Raw genomic sequence first — 24,092 nt, forward strand, 5'->3', positions numbered from 1 at the left:
AGGGAGGCTCAGTTGGTGGCAACAAGGAGGATCTTCTTGGTGTTGGCCCCAAATTATGGCATGATCTCCCACTGAGTTTCACCTGGCACCAAGTTTACTATATTTTTGGTGTCAGTCTCAAACTGCTCTATACGCTAAAGCATTTAATAGCTTGAAAGGGGGAGGGGAGTGGGCATTTCAGTTGCTTTAGCAGCCCAAGCTGCACGAACCTATCCTAGCTGTTTAAGAGGCTAAAATTCAGTTTTAAACTTAAATTTTATGTTTTTTCTGTGTTTTATTTTATTAATTGTTGTACACAGACGGCTTTGGCTGTTAGTCAGTATAGAAATAAAATTAATTGGTTGAGTATTGTTTTTACTGATTTTTTAGTCTATTTTCATGTTTTAAATTCATTTTTTTAAAATTGAATTTTAACATTGTTACCTGGTGTGAGTGCCATTTTTGGCCCAAATGAGAACTATAGATGTAATAAGATTCAATTATTGAAGGACAAGCTAATTCCAACTGGTGTTTATACAATCCAGTTTACTTCCATCCCAATAAAACTACCTGAGAACTATAGTATAACTTAAAAGATTGCAACTTAAAAGTACTTAACAGATGTCAGTCTAGCTGGTGCACCCTGTACTAGCCTCAATTTCCAGAGGTAGCATCAGCTAAAGCACATTAAAATAATCCAATCTTGATGTGCAAACCTAGCAAAATGGGAGTTTACATATCTGGAGGGCAGCAGGTTGTACAAAGGTTAAGCTACACTATATAGCTGCTTTAACAAATATGTAGCTACTTTTTTGACCATGACTAGGTCTGTCCTCCCACAACCAAACCCAGGCAAAAACTTTGTTCAGCTTATCCTTGGAAATGCAGGAGTATTGCAGAATCAGGGAATACTTCCAAATGAAGAAGGGAGAAACCCATCCAAACAGTCTGATCATTCTACTACTGGATCTGATCTAAAACTAGCCAATCCAGAAATGCTTGGAGTTGGGTTACTACCTTGCATCCCAGCCAGCCTAACTAGTTAGTGGATGAAGACCTCTTTAAGAAAGATATTCATTCTTATAAGCAACCCATCTTTTAGCCCCCAAATGGGCATTCAGGACAAAAAGTATACTGGACTGCTGTTCCATGATTTGTATTTTATTTATCCCAGGTTTATGCAGAAAACTTCTCAGTGACAATGTAATCATTTCTAAAAATTATGACTCGAAACAGGAAATTTTATGTGCCACGTCTTCCCACCTCTAATGTATTTTACAACAAAGCAAACTTTATCTCATGGCCCAATCCTTTTGTGTGTGTATGTGTGCGCGCGTATGCATGTGTGCATCAAATAGCACAACAATCCACTGCTCAAATGACTTCACAGAATTGGATACCACAAACTGGTAGGTAGTATTTGAGGGGATTAGTTTGCCACAGAGCAGCATGTAGTGCTTGTCAAACTGTACTATATATAAGATGGTGTTTCACGCAGCCATCTTAGGGTTTCTAATAGGTCATGAATTAAAAAATGCAGTCTATTAATAAAGTAGGCAACTAGCAAGTGGACACAGCCTGGAGTGCCATTTGTAATGCTGCACAGCCATCACCACCTGGGAGGGCCTGTCTCTGGAAGACTGAGTACATACTCTGCATGCAGAAAGTCTTGCGTTCCATCATGAGCTAGGGCTAGGGAAGAGGCCTGCCTGAAAACCAAACAGCTTCTTTTGGTCAGGATCGACAATACTCGGGTAGAGGTATCAAGGGTCTGACATAGTTTAGCCCAGCTTTGGATGCTCCTGCGCCTTTTTGTCCTACTGTGTTTTGCCCAATACAGAAGAGAATCACAAAACCAGCTACACAGGTAGACCTTTGTGTAAATAACCCATAGGAAGTACTTGCGAAGCAATACCACATCAGTTCCATTGGTGGATGCTTCTCTGCATACACTTACTAGAAAGGCTTGGAATACCCAGCATCTACTTCAAAACCACATGGACACAGTGGAACTTTCATTCAGATTGATGCAACATAAGAAGAGCTGTGCTTAGGACAAACACCTATCCAGCATTCTGTTTGCACAGGTGTCCACGAGAAACTCAACACAGCATAAATGCAACAGCTCCTCCCATTCATGTTCTGCAGTACCTTTCATGTAAAGGCATAATTCTCACAGAATATGCCATTCACCTTTTTCAACATGTTATCCTGTTTGTTTTTAATGCAGTAGAGACTTTTACTAATATATGATTTTCTGTCTGAGACACACCACATAACTAGGCTGTTCCTACACATATACATCATACAAGAAGCAGGTGAGACTTTCAAGTATTAGAGATCATACTTAAAAGCCATTTCCAAACACTGAAAATGCACAGATGCAGCTCACCACAAAAGGTAAAACCACTGCTTGAGGAAAAGTTCCCATGATGTCATCACCACGTTCTTGTGACTGTAGCTTTAGCTACTTGCATCAAAAAGGATGCAACTTCCAAGCAGTTTGCTGAATTACATCAGCCCCCTGACAGTGCCTCATTCTCACAAATTTAGAATGAAATGCAGAAAGTCATTAAACTGCACTCCTTCTGGCTTTGGTTTCATTTAGCCTTGGAATGGCAACTTTTAATAACCATCCACTTGGTTTTGAAGATGACTCTTACAAAACTGCTTTATTCACAGCTTGAGGTTTTAATCATCTTCACAGCTGTACCCCATATACTGAATATGTTTTTTCATTGGTGGTGGGTTTTCTCATTTTGTTTTAGAGAGAATATTTTTTATTTTATATATTTTTGTATTCAAAAATAAAACACCACCTTAAAAATCCAGCAAAACATGCTGCATTAGATACACTATGAACAGGTTAGACTGTGGCCAGCCCAAAGCTGTCTGCCCAAAGCTCTGAAGCATGTATGGAGCCAAACAGGAGGAAGTTTGTACCAAAAGATTGAAGCCAGTGGGACAAATGTGTGCCCCTGCAGAGATGCATACATCTTGATCCTTCAAACTGGTGCAAGACTATAAACAACAGGAGGGCACAGCCTGTCTCCCAACTAGGAGAAAACAGGCAGCTCTAGACAACAGACATTGCCCTCATCTCAGCATGCAACAGGCTCCCTCTCCCTCAGCTGCAGCTTCCCTGCTCTCTAAAGCAAGTGGTTTTTTAGAATTCTGCAAAGTTTTCAAAGTCTTTCAAGTTGTCGCATGGAAATTCTGCCCTTTGGGAAAGCAGAACAACTGCAAGTCTTCCCACAAAGACTGTCTTAGTGCTGTCCTTTCTTAACCAATAGCCAGCACAAGATCTTTTGTTGAATTAAACAGAGGAAGCCATAAACTCATTTCAGGTACCATGTTCCCAACCACAGTTTGGATGATAACTAGAAATATTAAAAAGGTAGCTCAGGGAGTGGGGGGAAACAACTAGTTCTCTGACTCCCATCAGCCCACTTGGCCAATAGTCAGGGGTGATAGGAGATGTAGTCCAAAAACATCTGAAGGGACATGGGTTCCCAACCCTGAAGCAAAGACTGGTATATGTCTACTGAAAACACACAAAAACAGGATTCCATGATCAAGTGAGTAGCACCTGAACTATTTGTTAACTTGGCTCTCTTTTCCCCCTCTTCCCCTTCATCCACCACCCCCACTCAGCCCTACAATGTCCTTTTCATCATGCAGATACCATTGTCAGTTTTTCTAGGAAGTCCATTCTTTTGTTTTCCAGGGCCTGCAAAAACCCCTGGATTCTCTCTTCCCGTTTAGCTCTGAATTCTTGCAAGAGCATCCGCCGTTTCTGAGCATCTGCACAGGATGCGGAGTCTTCCTCTTTCAGCTTCTCCAATACAATTGCCTTGTCACTTTCCATCTGCTGCCACTTCCTTTCTTCCATGTACAGATCTCTGGCTTTCTGAAAAGAAAGGGGAAAAGGGGGAATAACATACTAGCTTTTAAAATTGACTTATAGTGTAATCAGCCTTCCCCCAGCCTGGCACTTTCCAAAGTATTGGACTACAACTCCCATCTTCTCCTGCCAATTATACCAGGGGCTATGCTGGCTGAGGATGGCGAGAGTTGTAGTTGAATGCCAGGGCATGGAAAAGGTAGTGTAAACAGACAGAGGCACAAGTAAGAAGCACACAGTCCAACAGAAAGTAGCATTTGTCTGGCTCTCAAGATCCTCTCCTCTTTCCCCACCCTGCAGCAACCCAACAAGTCTGTCCTTCTTAACCTTGGTTTCTTCCTTTCTGAACTGGTCTTGCCTGCCCTCTCCCATCTCCCTCCCTACAACTACTAGTTTCACAGGAATGCACACATTTTGCACACAACAGATTCAGACACTGCTAGATAGGGTCTTTTTACTTCTGTTCTAATAAAAGTTAATTGGGAAACCACAAAATAAATCTTGTATGAAATTACAGGAAATTACAGGTTTAGAAGCAAGTTGCAGTTCACCTCAGATCAAACTGAGAGAAGGCACAATCCACCTCTCGCACAACTCCAAGTTAAGTTGCCACAAATCCTGTTGCCTTTTTGTGCTCTAACTCTGAAAGATCCTGTTTGGCCAGGTGGAAGTTGCATAGAGTGCTGTAACCATCAGTGATTCTGCTGTCCTAAGGAATCTGTGGCTTGAAGGTCAGAGTAAATTTTCTAGGGAAATTTTCACTCCCTCATAAGGGTTGGGGAACACTATTGTAGCCTGCCTCAGAGATCTCCTTAGAGTTGTCAGGGCTCGTGCATAAGAGGTGGCTGTAGCTGTCCTTTGTTTACAGCTTCCTTTATTTTTATTTATTAGATTTAGAGTTCTTTTTAAAGAACTCAAAGCAGATCACATAATTCTGCTCCTGCTGCCCTCAGTCTTCTCCCCACAACAACAAGCCTGTTTGGTGGGCTGGGCTGAGAGTCTGTGCCTGGCCCAAAGTCTCCCAGTTGGCTCCATGGCTGAGCTCCCAGGTTGCCTGAATCCCAGTGCTGCACTCTTAACCACTACACCACACTGGCTCTCTTTTGAGCATCACCTTTTAAGGCATGAATATTTCTTGTATGAAGTCTTGTTTCCAAACATTATTCTGGTTCTTGCATGTCTTTTTATTCCCTTTGTAAATTTAACACCTACCTCAGGAGCTGTGCACACTTCCTCCCTCAGTACTAAATCCAAAGCTTCCCTCTTTGTTTTTCCTACAGTTTCAAGTTTGAGGCTTGCAAACCAGGTGCAGAAATGTGAACCCCTCTCCCCTCGGCCTTAGGGATCTCCTGCAACGTCTGAGAACCCTGTGACCAGGTCCAGAATTCCCAGAGAGGTCCATGTAAGAGGCGATGGTGGCTAAAGTAAGCATTTGTTCCTGCCTGCACCGCTGGGAGGAATGTCAGTCGGCAGGCATGCTTGGCTAGTGAGCAAAGGTGGGCTCCAGAGTCCTTTGATCTTGCTCTGGCCAGGGACCTTTGCCATTACCCTCACCTTCGTCCCAGGACTCACGGATGCCTCAAGAGGAGCTCTTCCACCATTTCCTAGGTGAATCCCCTTGTTCTTCCTAGATTTTTTTTATAACGTTGAAATGTGGGAGATGGTGGTGGAAAAGGGCGAGGCATGGCAGCATTATCTCCACTGTGGATTAAAATTATTTATAAAAGAGACCACAAAAGAATGTCTAAATGGTCATTGGGAAAACATTCTGGCAGGCATGTTACTTAAAGTACACTTGACTTCCTATTAGCCAAAGGCCTGTGATGAAAGACCCAGAGACCATGTGCAACCTTCAGGGGATGAGACTGCCCTTTGCTAGAATTTTGTTTTCCGAAATTATAATGTTTCAAGCCCTCATGGTTTGTCCTGCAGAGTAAGGTTGAAAAAACACGATTAGACACCTTTTCTTCTCCTGTCCTGTGGGATTTTCTTCCAAAGTGTTCTAGAAACACAGTCAATACATCCTAGAAGCAGAGAAGAGGAGCCAAACTTTATGGTGTTCTTCAGCATTCCTTCTTCCAAAATCTGCTTAATAGGATGACTCAATATCTACCACATTTGTGACAGTATTTTTAGAATCTTATTATAATATTGTTTGTCAGTTGTACTTTGGCATTAAAACATTGGTCTAAAAAAGGCATGTTTTATTTCTACTTTAACTGTCCTTTGCAACATTTTTATTGAAACTGTCATGAGAAATTTTTAATTGCAGGACAGAATGAAAATAAATTTAAAAAGTGCTATTAGACACCACACCAATTTGCTAGAGAGTGGGGGGGGGGTGGAATGTGCAATTTTTAGAGTATGCTGCCTTGTTTTTTAAGCTACGTAATTTCCTCATCTCCTAAGTCTAAGAGCAATCATTTACAATATGTCCACGGAGAGCTTGTGGTTTGCCCTTTTGTCTCAGCCTCTTAGTCTTCTGGGGTAGCTACCTGCAAAGCATTGTAGTTCATCTGGAACCGTAGGATAGCCTCCCATAAATTCCAGAAAGAATATTCTGGCCACAGCACAGATTGGAACACCAGGCATGAATGGGATGTCTATAGAAAGAAAGACAAGGCATTTAATGTATGGCACATGGAGGAAAAAATACAACAGAAGCCAGCAATGCCGCCATAAACTGTTCTAGAACCAACCCACAAAAGGCTTTTCATTCAATCTCACTTTCCATGGGAATACAGGGCAAACAGCAGCACATTCTGGCCTCGTGCACTCGGCAGAGGACCAAGGGCCACCAGAAGACTGCATACCCCACTTCCAGGACAAAGTTCACAGTAGGGGAAAGACCAGCTTGGCCCCATCCATCAGCCAAAGGAGGTGCAGCTGCAGGTTTTTATACCCGTAACTACCCTGTAAGGGAGGCTAGGAAAAGGGAGTATCACTGGGCCAAAGTCACCCAGACAGCTTCACAGTGGAGTGTTTGAAGGTGGGCTTGTGCATGTTTGTTTGGCAGCAAGCCCCACTAGGCTCCATGCAATTCACAAAGAGTGCTTAGGCCTGGGATTGGAAAGTTCAGGGCCCACAGGCCAGATCCCTCCCTCCAAGCAGCCTTGTGCCTTTCCCCTGGTCTCACCCACTTTCCCCCAAGCACCAAGGGCTTTCTGGATGTTGTTCCATTCCCCCTTCCCGCCCACCCCATTTGTGAAGTGCCTTTCTTGTGGTGTAGCAACAGGTGGGACATGGCTACACCACATGCTGGCCCCACCCAAGTCTGGATTTGTCCCTTGGGCTGAAAGCCATTCTCTACCCCCCAGTTTAGGCTTACAGCTCCAGTCCAGACCCCCTCTGCTTCCCAAATCTGGCGTCCTCCAAAAGTGTCAGAGGACAACTCCCATAATTTCCAGCCAGCAGAGTTATATCACCTCAGTCATTAACATATACAGCCCTTATTCTGCAACTCCCTTGTCCTGAGAGCAGCAGTGCATACTGGGCTATGTCCACAGATCTTTCCTGGGAGGTATTCTATAAGAAGAGTGGACAAAGGAGTGCAGGATAAGGGCTGCAGGCTGCAGGCCAGCATAGCACCTCCAACTCCAAATGCAGGATCCTTGGCAAAGCAGGTGCAGCCGATCTCACGATTTGGCAATGGCTTCGTTGCAGTCTGATGTTACCTGCCAGAGCATGAAATCGCTAAGCCGGACCTCTCCGGAAGTTCTTATCAGGATGTCTGGATGGGGAGATTTGCAGGTGTAGAGGCATTTGTCAATTAGTGATTCTGACACATCACTAAAGGAGAGGAGGACAAGAATCTGCATTAGGAAGGCTACTATATCTATTATCTACAAGCAAAATGCCCATTGGGAGGCATGCAGGTGGCCTTTAAGAATGTCCTGCTCGATTAGACAAAAAATACCTGACAAGTCGAGCATTCCATTTCATCCACGGTGGCCAAGTGGAGGCCTTGGGGGACCCACCAAGGCTCATGGCTAAAGCTGCTGATATTCAACCGCAAATTTCATAGACTAACATGTGGTACACGAAGAGGTGTTTCCTTCTGTCTGGCTTGATCATAATTAATTTCACTGTGCAGTGAAACATGAAGAAAAACTTTTCTTGCTCTGCTTCCTCCACAGTGTGTATATGTTTTGTATACATGTATTATGTCCTCTCTCTTTCCTTTCTATGGCAAAAGTGCCAAACACTTCACAGGAGGGTACCCAAATCACACGAGTATCTTGGTTATCCTGCTCTGCACCTTGTCCAGCTCTGTGAATGTCCTTACTGTTCATGGTTACATCGGAGAGATCTCCATGTTAGGATGGTGCAATGCAGCCATTTCTTTATTTGTTGCATTTATATCTGGCCTTTCCTCAAGAGTTCAGGGTACATGGTCTGCCTCCTCTCCATTTTATCCTCCCAACAACCCTGTAATTGGCCCAATGTAAGGACTGGCCCAAAGTAACCAATGTAATGAATAGTTAATGATTGGCTCAGAGCAGCCCAGAAAACCTGGATTTCCTGAGTTCCAATTCAACAGTAAACGCTATACCATATTGGCTCTCTTTGAGAGGAGATGTGACGAAACCCCCAGTCACAGGCTTTGCTGATGGCTGGCAAAGTATACAGGCAGCACTTTTCATTTTTCTTCCAGTTTTCTACAGCTCAGCCACCCAAACACTACTCATCCTAGTTTATTCATGACCTTCTGGATCACATATCAGCTTTCATCCAGATTAGAGGAGGCCAACTTCAGGATGCTGAGATCTGCTCTGTGTTTGTAGTAGAACTCTTGCAGTGCAAGCAACCTAAGTTAAGGCAGGGGCAAGCAACATTTTTGGGTCCATGGGCACAACTGGCCCTTGATGGTGAAGAGTATGTGGGGTGAGAAGAAGGGTTTTGCTTTGCAATTGGATTATAATTTAATAATTGCAATTGGATAATAAGATTTGCAATCTTATTATCAAGCCAGCACTGTGCAGACCTCATTTTCACAACAAATCCAAAAGAACAGACTTCACCTCCAAGTTCTATCTGGAGTTGACAACTGTAAATGCTAGAGATGCACGCCTCTGTGGTAGTGCCACTTCTAAAGTCAGGTATGTTCTCAAATGCACAGGCACATGGGCAATCACGGGCTTACCTGGGTTGAAGCAGCCCTTCTTCAACACCCCAGGCCATCTCTTTCACTGCGTTGCTGATCTCTTCTCTTGATGTGTATGCAAAGCCAATGTTCAAAAAACACCTTTAAAAATTCAAAATAATGAGATCATGGAAGGGGTGGAAAAAACAAGGAGCAGTGCTTATCCCTCTATTAATTTGTCTCCCAAAAAGAACATCATGGCAAGGGGGTTATCAAGTTGGACCCACCCATTCATTGGCCAGAGAAGGAACAGCTGCAGGGAGCTCCAGCCTGGCAGCAATAACCAGTAGAATAAACAACACCAGATAGGAAAAGGGATTGGAAAAAAGGAGGTGAAAAAAAGCAAACACGGGTGCTAGTCTTTTGTGTCTGGGGCTTGCTTTTTTCTTCTCCCTCCCAATTTCCTTTCCTTTTGTGCTGTGTCTTTTTGACAGTATGGCTGAGGCAGGGACTGTCTTATTATCTATCTTGATTAGCTGTGCTGGGAGGCTAAGAGTCAAGTTAAAATGTTTCAAAATAATAGTAAGCACACTATCACCCTAGGACTTGGTGCCTTCCAATGAAATAAATTAGCTGGAGATTTGGGACAGACAAAAGGAGGGCGTCTTCACAAAGTGAATAGTTAAAGCAATGGAATTCGCTGTCACAAGATGTGGCAATGGCAATAGAATCTTAGATGCTTTAAAAGGGATGAGGCACATTCATGAAAGAGACAAGATCCATCTGCATCTCACCCATCTGTGCTCAGAGGCACTCTCTCTCCAGGTATCAGCCATGGGATTCCCAGTGGGGCAGATGGTTGGCTACTGCAGAAAAGCAGGAAGTAGGCCAAATAGGCCCTTTGGTCTGCCCTCACAGAGTTCTTCTTATGTTGTTAAGGGAGAGAAAGCAAACTGCTGATGGATGCTGCAGGAGGCAGCAGAAATACTGTCTGGGATGATAAATGGAAAAGGAGGGCAGGATAACGTTTAGCTGGATGGCAGTGGTTATGCCTTCTTCCTCAGAAGGGCTGGCTTTCCTGGGTTTTGCAGTTTTTTCTCCTGAGGCTTATTACTGGCATTAAAATCTCAATGCTAAAATATGCTGCTAAAATATACTACATTTTTTTTGCTTTAGTTCAGCCCACCCCACCGCACCCCACCCCACCCTGGGATATAGCCTCCGAGAATCCCTCTAAAATAGGAGCCGGCTCTAAGAAAAAGTGGGACACCCCTGCTCTGTGGGAAACAATCTGAAAAACCGCAACAGGACTCACGTATTGAAGTGCTTTGTTGCCAACACCACCTTGGCGATTAATTCCTGAATATCTTGTGGCAGGAGGGGCAGGTCCCCGACAATTCGGACACATACACCATGCTTCTCCAAGTTCTCTCTAAAATGGGGGAAGAGGGAAGAGAAAGGTTGAATTCTCTGAACCCGTGCAAACCGGATACTAGTAATGCCAACAAAGACTTGGCATACACAGGATCAGATTAAATTACCCTTGGTTATTTATCTATTTGAAATATCTTTATGCCACTCCTTAGCTAACAGGGCTGCCAGAGCAAGTTCCATATAGCCCAGTCTCTGCCTGCAGGCTTACAGCAAACAAGGAAAAAGGAACAAAGAGGAAAGGGAGGTGTGCTTTTGGCAGGGTTGGTAGAATAGTCCTGCTACCTCCTCATCTCCCTCAGCTCAGCCTGCTGGAATGGCTACAGGTGGCAACAGTTGAGAGAGGAGGAATCATTATGTGGCTCCAAAGGTAATACTTCCAGAGGACCCTACTTACATCTTCACTGGGGGTGAGGGCAGGGGGGATGGAAAAAGGGAAGACACAATGCAAAGTTTGTCCCACAGGAAGAGGTGAAGTGCATGAAAGATGACAGGGCTGTGATAGATTTGAGATTCCTTGAGCTCTCCCTGCTAAGAGCTCCAGAGCCATTTTATTTATTTATTTTATTTAAGATATTTGTATGCTGTCCTTTGTGAGAGCCTCATATTATATATATATATACACACACACACACACACCTGGAAGCCACAATTCAAAATTCACTGAAGTTGACTGAACCACAACAAAATGTATTATGTGGTAGGTTTTGGTTTTTGTGTGTTGTCACTGTTGTTGCTTTAAAAAAAATACACATAGGTTAACTAATCCACCTAGAGGCATTTATTAGCACTGTGGCTAATGAGCTGGCAATCCAAACTGATTTTGTAAGCAGCTGCACAAGTACAGAATCTGGCTATGTACACAGTTGTTCTTTAATTCAGCCTGCACTGGAATACTGAAAGTGGCTTATGGTGCCACTGGCCAGGAAGGTGCCAACAGAAATTCTAGTCTCATCTTGCTCATCAATCATCTTCAGAAATAACCTGAGGAAAATTTCCTAACACGGTTTACACAATGAAAAGGAAGGAGCCTGCTCACACGCCAAGCATTTAATTATATCTGCATTCAACAACCACACTAAGATTACAACAGTTTTCATCATTCCCTTGATTTACACAGCTACCCAAAATTCCAGACAATAAGGGGAATATGAACCATCACAAGTGTAAATGAATTTTATTAGTAGTAGCAACGGCAGAATTTGTCACAATCCTGGAGGGAAAATAGGGTATGCTGTGAATAGTTTCTGAAATTCTGGGGAAAAGGCTACTCAATATAGTCAAGTGACCAATCCAGATTCAGTCTTAAAAATGGTTTCATTTCATTAATGGTGTCCTCAGAATGTTATCCATCAAGTTCAAGTCCATCATCCAAAGAAGGGTACAGTAGCTAGTAAGACTTACAGCTGAAAATGAATTATTTTGCAGTTGTAATAGAACTCAGATTTAGAATATATACACTTACCTAGGGATAAATCCCATTGAAAATGGAATTTATTTCTAAGCAGACATCTATAGGATCGCATCACAAAAAACCTATACAACATGCGGATGTTGAGGGACAACAACTGAAACATTTATATCAAATCTGTAAAGAATGACCTAAAACTGGGCTGATATTTTCATTTTTATATTGTCTTTACATCATACTTCTAAAATAAAATTCTCTTTTTTCTTTCTTAAAAGTGCAGATTACACATCAGATTATTTTACTCATTTTCAGAGAAGAATAATTGCAGCATACAAATCCCTGTGTTAAAAACTTACTTTTTAATTTGATGACTTTTAATCTCTTTTACCAGTTTGGTTGTATTTTGGAAAAAAATGGTTTTGATTTTGTAAATGTTTTTACATTGCAAGCTTGTCTGAAAGTTACGACAGCAATGGAAGGGCGGGGTATAAAATCTACCTAATAATTATGTTCTACTTCTGCTAGTATTCAATTTGAAAATATGAAATTCCCAACCCAATTGCATACATGCTAATTACAGGCCTGCAGCCATTTTGACTGATAAATTCCAAGAAGCACAACACTTTCTCCCTGATTTGGCCACTGAGTTAGCCAGCCAAGAGAATTTGGTCTTCTGCACATACTCAGTGTTTTTCTCTCTCTACCAACACATGTGCTGTCTGTAGTGAGGCTTCAAAGTCACAACCACAGGACAAGGTGCAATACACATACCTAAAATAACTAAATAATTACGTAGTAATGATGGTATAGGTTATACTTGCATGCCTAATTTTTGTCTGTGAATATATAATAGTTTTAAATTATAGTATGTTCCCTTATAACCATAGCTCTTTTCCTAAGTGCACGATGCTCTCCATATAGAATTTTCCAAGTAAAACTTATAACAATTTTATAAGATAGGCCATTATTATTATTATACCCATCTTATAGATTGGAGGCTGTAACAGGGGCTGAGAAACAGCCTGAAGTCATCCAGTGAATTAACTGCAGAAGTGAGATTTGAAGTGGGGGTATCCTAGCTCATTCCCTTAACTGCTATGCTACCCGGGTCTCAGCTGGAAAATCTGGTGTGACTTACAGTACAGTCACCAGAATGTACGGTAAGCATTTAGTAGGAGAGAGCATAAGCATGAGCTAACTGCCAGTTTAGAAGGAATTCACATCAAATCTGTGCTTTCATACACTGTCAAATAAGTTTGTCTGATTTGTTTTGACTGCAAGCATCCCCAAAAGCTGAATGCTGAAGTGTAAGTACATGAAGGCATAGCTGCTCACTTCCCACATATTGCTTGTTGCAGGAGCAAAGAGGAAGTAAAGCCGTAGGAGAAAGGAACTGATCAGGTTACAGACCAAGACAAGCATCTGTTGATTCAACACATTTGTTAGGACTGCTTACTGGCTGGAAGCATGTGAAATTGTTCCGATTCTCCAACAGTCTTTCTATAAAGGATCTGTTTAGATGAAATGCTTTGCTTTGGAGAAGCAAGATATGATGTGATCTGCACAGTCTTTCCAACCCTAGATAGCACAGCTATCTCCTCTGGAAATTACATGTTTGTTAGAGTAGTGAAAACAAAATGAACAGATGGAACTGTGGAACTCTATTGTTCCAGGGAAATCAGTTAAGTCCCCAGATATGCTCCTGGGCAGAGCCATCCTGTGATTCCTGAGAGAGGTTCTCAGGGATCCCTGGATATTTGAATTCCTCCTCCTGAAGCCATAGACACGCCTACAACCTCAGGAGGAATCCTCTCCAGCCCTGCTCCTGCTCCTGCTCTCAGCTGTGGGGGAAGGAATCATGCCGGCTGCTTTCCACCAACCTCATAATGATCAAGGAGGAGGAACTCTAGCAGGCAGGGAAGGGAAAGGCGAGATCCCATAGCTTCTCTGTCTCCTGTCCCTGTTCACCACCAGTAAGTGAGCTAACTTTCTGGGGCAGCTGCAGGAGGAGAAATTGCTGCTATTTTCTTCCTGGCAACAGCTGAACAGGACCTAGGATTTTCAGAAGCTCAGAGACTTCTATTTAATGGGCAACAATCCCATAAGCCTTAAGTAATAAGTTAATGTAAACATCATAGCAATGGTCCATATAGCCTCAGCTATCAAAGCCCCATCCCACCCACCCAACAGAGTGATACAGAAATTCTAGCTACTGTAAGGACGCCAGTTCTAGATATTCTACATCCCTCTGTTTGGATTTAAGATCTTTGCCCAAGGTCTTGCTTGCTTCCTCCACCAGGTGAAGTGTGCTGGTGGGCCTACTGGAGATTGGGCTTTCTGACTGGTGCCAGCCCAATTATGTAATACTGTTCCCAAAGAGATTTGCTTGGCACCTAACTAGCTGTCTTTCGGCATTTTAAGTGAAGGCATTTTAAAAAATTGTCCAGGCTTTTAACTTCATTTTAGCTTCTAAACTGACTTCTTTCCATCAAATGATTTTAGTGTTATTGCTTTTATTCTATGCAATATTGTAAGACTTTTAAAACTTGTTTGTTTAAGGCACTGTGGGAACTTTGTTGATGCTTCAGACAAACTCACTTCCAGCACTATGCTTTTGAGATAACGTAGTGGAATTACTTTAGGTGCTTGGGATAGAAATATCCTGCAGTTTCCGCTATCGGAGTAACACTCTATTCTGACACAGACTTAATTCACATTTTCTGCTGGAGACAGTGACCACTTACATCACAGTATCCAGTTCTTAATGCATACAGAAAAATACAATCACATTCTTTAGAAAGGCAGATGTTAGGGCTTGTGGGTTGGAGGAGTGGGACAGAAAGATCTTACTGTTCTTCTAGAAGGCGGGTAAATTTTTGCCTTGCTAATTCCATTAGGCCATCTACTTCTTCCTGGGGTCGTTTGAAGTTTTCAATACTAAAAGCATAAACTGTGACTTCACGGATACCCAAGCTCAAGCACCACTGCAGTGTCTGTTGAGAGAGAGAGGGAGAGAGTTACCTAAGTCCAAATTCACCGAGAAGTTAATTTCTGGAAGCATGATGAACCCTGCCTCTTGTAGATCAGCAAAAGTATCTAATTTCCAATGCTCTGATGAAAGCAACTGAAAAGCTCTCCCTCCGTTAAAAAAGAGTGTTAGCATTACCAACTTAGAGTGACTCAGATCTGTATTTGTATCTTAAAGTATGAAAACAGCAGGCCATTGGCTTCCCTCCCACCCTGGACGCTTCTTTGCACTTCCTTTTGGCTGGCGGAACTTGGTACACTAGTAAATACAAAGCAGATTATGTGCATAGGCTCTTCTTTATAGAACAGAACGGTCAATTTTCTGGTTGTGGCCCTCAAATGCTTTTCTGAAGAGGGGAAGAAGCAAACCTGGTAATACATTTTTCAGTTTGCATTCAGCTGATCTGGACCTTTCTGTGCCTGTTCTACAATGTGCAGTTTATTTCATTTTCGCTGTTTTATTTGTAAGCAGTGCATTTATATCCCACCTTTTTCTCAAGGGTCCTCAGATGGCAATGCCCTCCATCCCCTGGTTCTCCCCCTCCACCCTTCCATCAACTTTGCATTATGTGCATCCCCCTGCCCATTTTAAAAGGTTGAAATGCCTTTTCAGCCTTCTAAGTGGCAAAAGGTTCTTGGCAGGAAGAGCTTTAAGGTATTTTGTCTTTGACCACATCCCCTTTGACTTTTGCCCAGTCACCAGTGGAATGCTGCCCCCAAGATGTTTTCCAAAATGGAATTTGGCCTCCAGCTAAAAGAGGTTTCCCACTTCTGCATTAAGGCCACCAGTAATCCACCCTGTGCCAAGTCTATAGTGATGGGGCAGGACCAAGCATCTGCATCTAAAGGAGAAAGTCATGGAATAAAACCACAGCTTAGCCTTGGCATCCATAAAAAAAGATGCTCTCTCACCTGTGCCAGTTTTGCAAATCCCTGTGAATGTCCTTCCAGTTTCCGCACTTTATGCTTTTGAGCATAACGCCGGTTGCCATCCATGATGAATGCTATGTGTTTGGGCATTGGGCCTGCCTGGAGGCAAAGAAAGCAAGAAAAGTCAGAGTGAACAGACACCAGGTAAGAGTTGGTGTGATTTCACTTTGAACCTGTGCCGTGGTCTCTGGAGCTTGTAGTCCAACCTATGCAGAGGGTGCTAGAGTGGAGGAGGCTATTCTGCAACAATGACAGTGAACAGGAAAGGATGTGGGGATGAAAAAGCCAACAACATCAGCAATGCACTTCTACTCCCCTTTACAAAAACAGAGGGAGAGACAAAGAGAGAGTGGGAGTGAAAGAGCGTGAGAGAGAGCAGGTGCACTTTAAATCAGGATGAAGTTCAGACGTTGTTAGGGCTCCAACTCTCACCATCCCTCACTAACCCAACAACAAGTTGCGTAACCCTGATTTAGATAACTGTCGCTTAGCTTGGAAGAAAAACAATGGAAATGGAAGGGTCAGAGCTGAACCCAGCTAGACTGAAAGGTACTGAGGAATTGCAATGTGTGAATGTAACACACTGAATAATTGGCAGGACCTGTTTTGGTCAGTCATCCAGGGGCAACTGCAGGAAATATGATGCAACAGTGATCAGACCACATGGGAATCTCTTGTTATTTTAAAATCAAAGGCAATTAAGTTTTTTCAAGAAGAGTTTCAAAGCCGCCCCCACCCCAGCTTCTTTTGAGCTCTGCTGGGTTTCTTTGGGGACATCCTGACCTGTGCATCAAGATCAATGACAGCTCAAAGGCAGTGACACCCACTCACACTTCTGGCCAGGGATGATGATGATGATGATGATGATTATAACATTTCTATGCCGCCCCTTGCCGAAGCCTCGGGGCGGCTTACAACACAAATGGGAAGCAGGGAAATGTATGCTTCAAGGTACTTGCTTGTGTGCTTTCTGAGTTTATTTATTTAAAACATTTCTATGCCGCCCCCTTCGCAACAAAGCCTCGGGGCGGCTCACAAAGAATACATAAATATATACATAAATAATAATATAACAAAAAAAACTTTTAAAAAACCCCCGGCGCATTCTCAGCTAAAAATTTTAAAATCCTAATGAATTCAATAATTTAACACTTAAAATAAGTTTTAAATAAAAAGGTCTTAGCCTGGCGCCGAAAACCAAATAACGACGGCGCCAGGCGGACCTCTCTGGGGAGCGCATTCCATAGATGGGGCGCCACCGCAGAGAAAGCCCTCCTCCGGGTACTTACCCTCCCAATATCATTCACAGAGGGTTCCCAGAAAAGGGCATCTGTTGCTGATCTCAAGGGGCGGGAGGGCATATATGGGCGCAAGCGTTCCTTTAGATATCCAGGTCCCAAGCCATTTAGGGTTTTATAGGTCATAACCAACACCTTGATTTGGGCCCGGACTTCAATCGGGAGCCAGTGGAGCTGACGGAGAACAGGGGTTATATGAGAACAACGCCCAGTCCCCGTCAGCAACCTGGCAGCTCTATTCTGCATCAATTGGAAGTATCCGGACCGTCTTCAAGGGTAGCCCCACACAGAGCATGTTACTGAAATCTAATCGGGAAGTTACCAGCGCATGTGTCACTGTCGCCAGGCAGTCATTGTCCAGGAAGGGACGCAGCTGATGTATCAGCCGAAGCTGAAGGAAGGCGCTCCTCGCCACTGCCGTCACCGGAGCTTCTAGAGACAGCTCAGGGTCGAGGAGCACTCCTAAGCTGCGAACCCTGTCCCTCAGAGGGAGTGCAACCCCATTTAGGACAAGGTCCAAGTCCCCCATCCCGAGGCCCAAGCCACCCACCAACAGAACCTCCGTCTTGTCTGGACTGAGCTTCAGTTTATTGGCCCTCATCCAGCCCATTACCTCGGACAGGCACCGGTTCAGCACAGCCACTGCCTCACCTGGATTGGTGGAAAACGAGAGGTAGAGCTGGGTATCATCAGCGTACTGCTGATTCCGCAGCCCACACCTCCTGATGACCTCTCCCAGCAGTTTCATGTAGACAAAATGGACCCCTGCGGAACTCCATGGCATAACTGCCATGGCGCAGAGCCATAGTCCCCCAGCACCACCTTCTGAAATCGGCCATTGAGATAGAAGCGGAACCACCACCACGAGGTGCCTCCAACTCCCAATCCCGCTAGCCTATTCAGAAGGATACCATGGTCGATGGTATCAAAAGCCACTGAGAGGTCCAGGAGAACTAACAGGGACGCACTCCCCGTCTCTCTCCCTGCACAGGTCATCGTACAGGGCGACCAAGGCAGATTCAGTGCCATACCTGGGTCTGAAGCTGGACTGAAATGGGTCCAGATAATCAGTCTCATCCAAGAGAGCTTGGAGTTGTCCCGCCACCACCCACTCTAGCACCTTGCCCAGGAACGGGATGTTGGCCACCAGTCTATAATTGGCGGCCACCTCTGGATCCAGGGATGCCTTCTTTAGGACTGGCTGGACTACCGCCTCCTTTAAAGGGGCAGGTATCCAGCCATCCCTCAGAGAGGTGTTGACAACCTCCAGGATCCAGGTCCCAATCCCGTCCTTGGCTTTCTTAAGTAGCCAAGATGGGCATGTGTCTAGTAAGCAAGTGGTAGGACGTACTTGTCCAAACACCTTGTCCACATCATCAGGCCGCAACAACTGAAATTCATCCATTAATTGTGGACTTGACGGCATCGATGGCGTCTCCCCTGTAGAATCTGATTCAATAGCAGAGTCAAGCTCGTGGCGAATCTGAGCAATTTTTTCTGATTTGCTTGTACAGAAATGCCCTTGCTCTGCCAGATCTGACCAAGATTTGTGTTCTCTTGTCAGCTGCACTCGACCAGAATCCTCTCTGAGTCACAAGCAGAGACATTAAGGTACTCCCCACGTTTTCCCCCAGCATCTTCTAGTAAGAGCTCTATTTCCTCTGTACACGCTGCTTCCTTTTAGCCACCTGGAATAATTACTAGCTGTTGACAGGCTTGTCCTCTAGGGCAGAATAGGGTGTGGGGACAAATTGCTCTGCATTAGGTCCTCCATTACCACACTCACTGATGTCATCACACCACCCTGCCTCCCACCCTGTTTGGCTTCCTCCACGCTGAGCAAAGGACTTGGTCAACACTGGAAGGAAGGTCTGGCTGAGTCCCTGGATCCGTACAGTGTGTCTTGTCCTCATGGGGATACTGGACAAGCCCCTGTGTTTGAAAAGCATGCACAAGTCCTATAGAAGCACAGCATGGGCCCACTCAGCTGGAGCTGGGAAAGCAGGCTGCCCCTCTCAGCACAGGCTGAGGCCCCTTCAGATCAGATGTAAGAATTCAAGGAGGATCTGCAAAATGGAATGTGGCACCTCTGTGGCCCAGATGAGGTCTGCAAACCAGAGGTTCTGCATCCTTGCTCTACAATCCCTCCAGATGCTTTGGATGACAGCTCCCATTAATGGGGGGTGATCAGCATTGTAGACCAAAAACACTTGGAGGGTTGCAGAAAATTACCCCAGTGCTTACAGCACTGCCCATGTGTCCCCATCCATTCTAAGTGCAATCAGCAAACCCACACACTTGATAAGAAAGCACTAGGTTAATGCCTACCTTTATCACGTTGGAGCAGAATCTCTCCAAGATGGACAGTTCCCCTTCTTTTATCCATGACATTGTGCTCTCTAGTCAAGTACACTGTTTGAGAAGAAGGAAGAAGAGAGCATCACATTATCCAAAAAGAAAACAAAGAGAGTCAGGTCTCAGGGTAGAAGAATTCTGAACCACGAGGGGCTTTCCCATGGACTGCTCCCAGCACTGCCAAACAAGAAGCATTGTGCAACTATTATTATGTGTTTCCTCCTTTGTGGATTTTCACAGCAAGAAAGACAAAAAAGATGGGAGATATGGTAAGAAAATACAAGAGGATAATAAATGGAAAATGGTGACAACATTTGAACCCTGTATACATTAGGTGCTTGGAGCAAGGCAACTGCGCAGCAAAAACTTAATTTGGATCATCTGTCTGTAAGTGCAAATCATACAAATCCCTCTTGTTGAACATTTAACAGGAATCAGTTAAATGGAATCAGTATGAGGCATCCCTCCCTCTCCATTTTCCTCTCAGAACTGTTGTTCTTTTGGAATGTGGCTTTTGTATATGAAAAAGCATCACCGAAGATACTCATGCTGGATCAGACAAGGAGGAAGAGCTCTGTTTTAAGCAAGACACCAAAGTCCTCCCCACCAGCAGATCTGACATTCCATGAAAGGGCTGTTCAAACATCACACAGAACCACAAGAGGGCAGGTTTTAGTTGGTTTTAGAACCACAAGAGGGCAGGAATCTGTTTTCACCTCTACAACCACCTCCAAAGTAGATACTTGACTGGTGTCTATTCATAATTTAGTAGCCTGTGAAAAAATTGAACTCTAAGGATCTCCAGATATTGTTGCATTACAGTTCCCACCAACTTGGACCACTGGCCATACAACTTGGGGATGCTGTTTCCTTGGGATTTCAACACCCATCTGGAAAATTAAAAGTTTCCCATTCCTATTTTAGAATAAAGTTGTTTAGAATGCTTTTGCCTTATAAAAAGGCTTTCAATTCATTCCTTTATCACATTTCTATACCACCTAATAATCAAAGCTCCTGGGTTCGTTTACACAGATTAACCTTAAACATGTAATATTACCCATAATACAAAAATATGTTTAGCTACAAACTTACAAATAGAGCAAATCTCCTCCCAAATATCCCATGAGCTGATTAAAAACCTATCACATGCTGCCAGTTGCAATATTAGCACTGTCTGGTCCTTATTGGGAAGTACTCCATAATTGCGGGGCTGACACTGAGAAGGCCCTCTCCCTCAAGGGTGCCTTATGAGTCTCCCTTGGAGAAGGTACCCAGAGATGGCCTTGATTGAGGAGAAGGTTCATGCGAAAAAGGGTGCTCAGTCACATGAAACATATGGTGCTGGAACAGTAGAAACAGTGGAATATGTTCTCTTATATTGCAGCTTTTATAGGGAATGCAGAGAGAAATAGATTAAAGCATTAATAACAGATCTTTATGGAAATAATTCTTCCTATCTGGTATTTATTTGTATAAGCGATGTCTCTTCTTATGTTACAGCAAATGTTGCCAATTTTTTAATGACTATAATGCAGATCCGGAAAAATGTGGTCACCCACTTGAGTTAAAATACTGTATAAATTGCACTTGTTTTAATTATGTTTTATTTTTTCTATTACTATTTCATCTCTTTATTAATCTTCCTGGTCTGTGGCTGTAAAATAAAAACTAAAACCAGACATGCAACATGCAAAACCCTTATCACTGTCCCAGCCCTTTCAGACATAATTTTAGTCCTATTTACATTTATCGAGCTTTTAAAGATAGTCCTGGCATTTAGTTAATTTTTTCCTGGTTCTTTGGATTTTTATTTTAATTGGGTTTTATTTGTTTCTTCTGTGTAAACTGTTGTGGAATTTAGTGATTCAGCTGAAGAGCAATACAAAATGTAGCATATTAAATAGATGAATCTTAGGAGTTAAATAGGCTGTGGTATCTGATCCAACCTAATCTTTAAGCTAAGCAGAGTCAGGCCTGGTTGAAATCTGGATGGGTGAATTGCGTGCTGTGAACCACCCAGAGTTTCAGCCATGGGCGGTATATAAATGTAATGTAACGATAAATAGTGTCGCTGACTGTACTCAGATATGTACAACAAGATTTATAATCTGTACAGTGTGGAAGGCTATGGCTGTTTCCTATGTGTAAATGAATAAGCGATCACTTTTGCTAGAGCAGCATAAACTTAAATTGAGTTAGACAATGCAGAATGGTAGCTGGAGAGCTGAACCAGATCTTGAGAGATCTGAGTTCTCATCCCTGCTCTGTCATGGCACCCACTGGGTGTGTTTGAGCCAGTCACTGACCCTCAGAGTAGCCTACCTCTCAGGGTTGTTATGAAGATGAAACAGACAGGAGGAGGAAGATGATGTGTACTTTGAAAGAAAAAAGGCTGGATGTAAGTATAACGAATAAACAAACACAAACCTAGCCATTCTTGCTGTGGCTAGCAAGGCTCAAGCAAGAGAAGGAAAAAAAGTACCCAACAGCTGGAAAGATTATGGCTTTCTATGGCTCCACTTCTGCTATGTGCAACAAACATTTCAGGATGCAATCCCACCAAAACAGCAAAGGCAACCTGTGACAGGCCTCCTGATGTTCTTAGCCTCCAACTCTTTCAGCCTCAGCTACCACAGCCAATGACCTGGGATGATGGGAGCTGAAATCAACAACATCTGGAGGGCCACCGACTATATATACCTGCCCAAGGACAAAGCCCATGAAACTCAACAATGCTCATTATTTCTGGGCAGATATGTATGGAATTGCATTGTCAGGGGCAGCAGGGCTGGCTTTGCTCCTCACTCTTCCTGACTGATTTCTCTAGGGAGAGGACAGGCTGCTCCTCTCCTCTTGACAGTGCTGGAGGAGCAGTGGGATGGAGCAGGACAACCTGGGTTGGGAGTTGACAAGAAATCAGAGCACAAGAGAACACTAAATCTTTTTACATTAGAGCTGGTGAAGCTTGTGTCTACACCTTCCAGGTCACAAGATGAAGGGTCACAAGAACACAGAAATCCTTGTGGCACATCAGATGTAAGCATCCTAATTTAGCATTCTCCCAAAATCTACCTTTCTGCATGTTGGGGAACTACAGAGGAGGGTGGCCACCTTCTGACCCAAGGCATTTTCTGGAGGTAGAATGACTTAGGGTGCTACTGTGAGAGAATGAGAAAGATGGTGTGGAAGGATACCACAGTTCGGGCTGTTCTCAGCACTCTTTATATGACAGCTCGGAGAAAACTCAGAAAATTCTGGGATTATCCAAGTGGATAATCTGGAAAAGGAAGCAGGAGTGGAGTTTCTATGGATATTGGGAAACAACTCTGCTCTTTTTCTAAATGCCAGTGTGGAAGTATTTCATCAAAAGAGAGAAAGGGTTCTTTCCACCCCTCCCATGCATGGACTGTGTAAATTGCCCAGAGTGCTTTTACTTTGGGGTGGTATAGAAATGAAATAAATCAACAAATACACAAGGAGGTCTGTAGGAGAAGGAAGAACCCTGCCTTCAAAACACCACAAACCAACAACACTCATATCCATTGATAGGTGTTTCCTCTCAGCTTCAAGTAGCCTGTCTCCTCAAAGAAAGAGCAATTCTACCCTTTCAGGCACATTCCTGGTGAATGTTGTGTGCATGCAGGTGTATGGGGAGAACACAAATGCACACTTTCCAAGAAGCAAGCTTATTTTAATTTGTCATAAATTGTACAGGTTTTAACAGTCTCCAAGGCAGCCTTAACAGTGACATCCTATGCATGCCTATTCAGAAGTAAGTCCCTCTGAGTTCAAGATGTGATTTGCTCTCAGTTAGCATGCACCAGATTTGGGATGAGATCCTCACCAGGGAGGTAAGTTCCATGGAACTCAATGGTGCTTCTTAGTAGGCATGCATGAGATCACACATCTGTCATGGTCTTTTGAATTCAGACTGCTCCTTTGGGAATGATTTTTTTAAACAATTCTATAGCTAGAAGTAAACCCCATTAAACTTACTGAATCATAATTTTGGAGGATACAGGTTATAAGAGTCCACTCTTAACCAACTATGGTAACACATTGGAGGGCATTTTCCCTTTTAAATAACTGCAATCTATTTCCATTAGGATAACTTTCTAAGAGGTGCATGGTTAGGCTGGAAGCCAGAGACTGGCCTGGGGTCACCTGGAGAGCTACAATCCAAATTTCCAAGTCCCAGTCCTAGATGCTAACCACTACACCCGCTGATCCCAGTGTTCACGTTAACATAACAACCATATACTATATATCTGTATCTAGATATTGAATATTACCAGCATATACAGAAAACAGCAACACCTTCCTGGGAACATTTGGCAGATGTTCAAAAGCATAAAAGGAACGCCACGCATGAAAGCACAACCCACGCACCTTCGATGAAGGGCTCCCCACCCTCAAGAAGGTACACAGGGATCCCCACCCCTCTTCTTTCCTACCTGGGGGAGCAAGGGGGTTCCCCCCAGAAATAAAGCTCCCCCAGAAGCACCTGGGCAGAAGCAGCCCGGTTTCCCTTGCCAGTCGTCCTCTGCTCCCGTGCGTGCGCCATCGCCTCACCTGTCTGTGTGGACGCACCTTGCACCTTCCAGCCCTTCTCCTGCCGCCACCGGGTTCTGCCAGCGGGTGTGACGTGCAGTTCCGTATATGTCACTGAGACCC

At 43.7% G+C, this 24,092-nt stretch overlaps 1 protein-coding gene across 2 annotated transcripts; it reads right to left on the minus strand.

Annotated features, from left to right (window-relative positions):
* Window positions 1–1,119: 1,119 nt before the first annotated feature.
* On the minus strand, window positions 1,120–24,092 carry DHDDS (dehydrodolichyl diphosphate synthase subunit). 2 transcript variants are annotated; one of them, XM_044435061.1, is made up of 9 exons: window positions 23,991–24,092; window positions 19,392–19,475; window positions 15,748–15,864; window positions 14,659–14,801; window positions 10,282–10,398; window positions 9,027–9,128; window positions 7,558–7,672; window positions 6,379–6,486; window positions 1,120–3,889 (listed from the first exon to the last, which is right to left on the minus strand). In XM_044435061.1, the coding sequence occupies exons 2-9, from the start codon at window positions 19,452–19,454 to the stop codon at window positions 3,653–3,655; spliced, it is 1,002 nt and encodes a 333-aa protein (XP_044290996.1). In that variant the 5' UTR covers window positions 19,455–19,475; window positions 23,991–24,092; the 3' UTR covers window positions 1,120–3,652. The 2 variants fall into 2 exon arrangements, with proteins under 2 accessions (XP_044290996.1, XP_044290997.1); XM_044435062.1 differs by lacking the exon at window positions 23,991–24,092 and adding an exon at window positions 21,741–21,756.

Source organism: Varanus komodoensis, unplaced genomic scaffold (assembly GCF_004798865.1).
Source record: "Varanus komodoensis strain SLA01 unplaced genomic scaffold, ASM479886v1 scaffold29_1, whole genome shotgun sequence".
NCBI lineage: Eukaryota > Metazoa > Chordata > Lepidosauria > Squamata > Varanidae > Varanus > Varanus komodoensis.

Bases quoted from the DNA above. Each gene is read 5' to 3' on its own strand.
- DHDDS (XM_044435061.1), bottom strand. From the start codon at position 19,454: ATGTCATGGATAAAAGAAGGGGAACTGTCCATCTTGGAGAGATTCTGC. The intron at 15,865-19,391 runs GTAGGCATTAAC...CTTTGCCTCCAG, and splicing joins TCTGCTCCAACGTGATAAAG to GCAGGCCCAATGCCCAAACA. The intron at 3,890-6,378 runs GTAGCTACCCCA...CTTTCTTTTCAG, and splicing joins TGAACTACAATGCTTTGCAG to AAAGCCAGAGATCTGTACAT.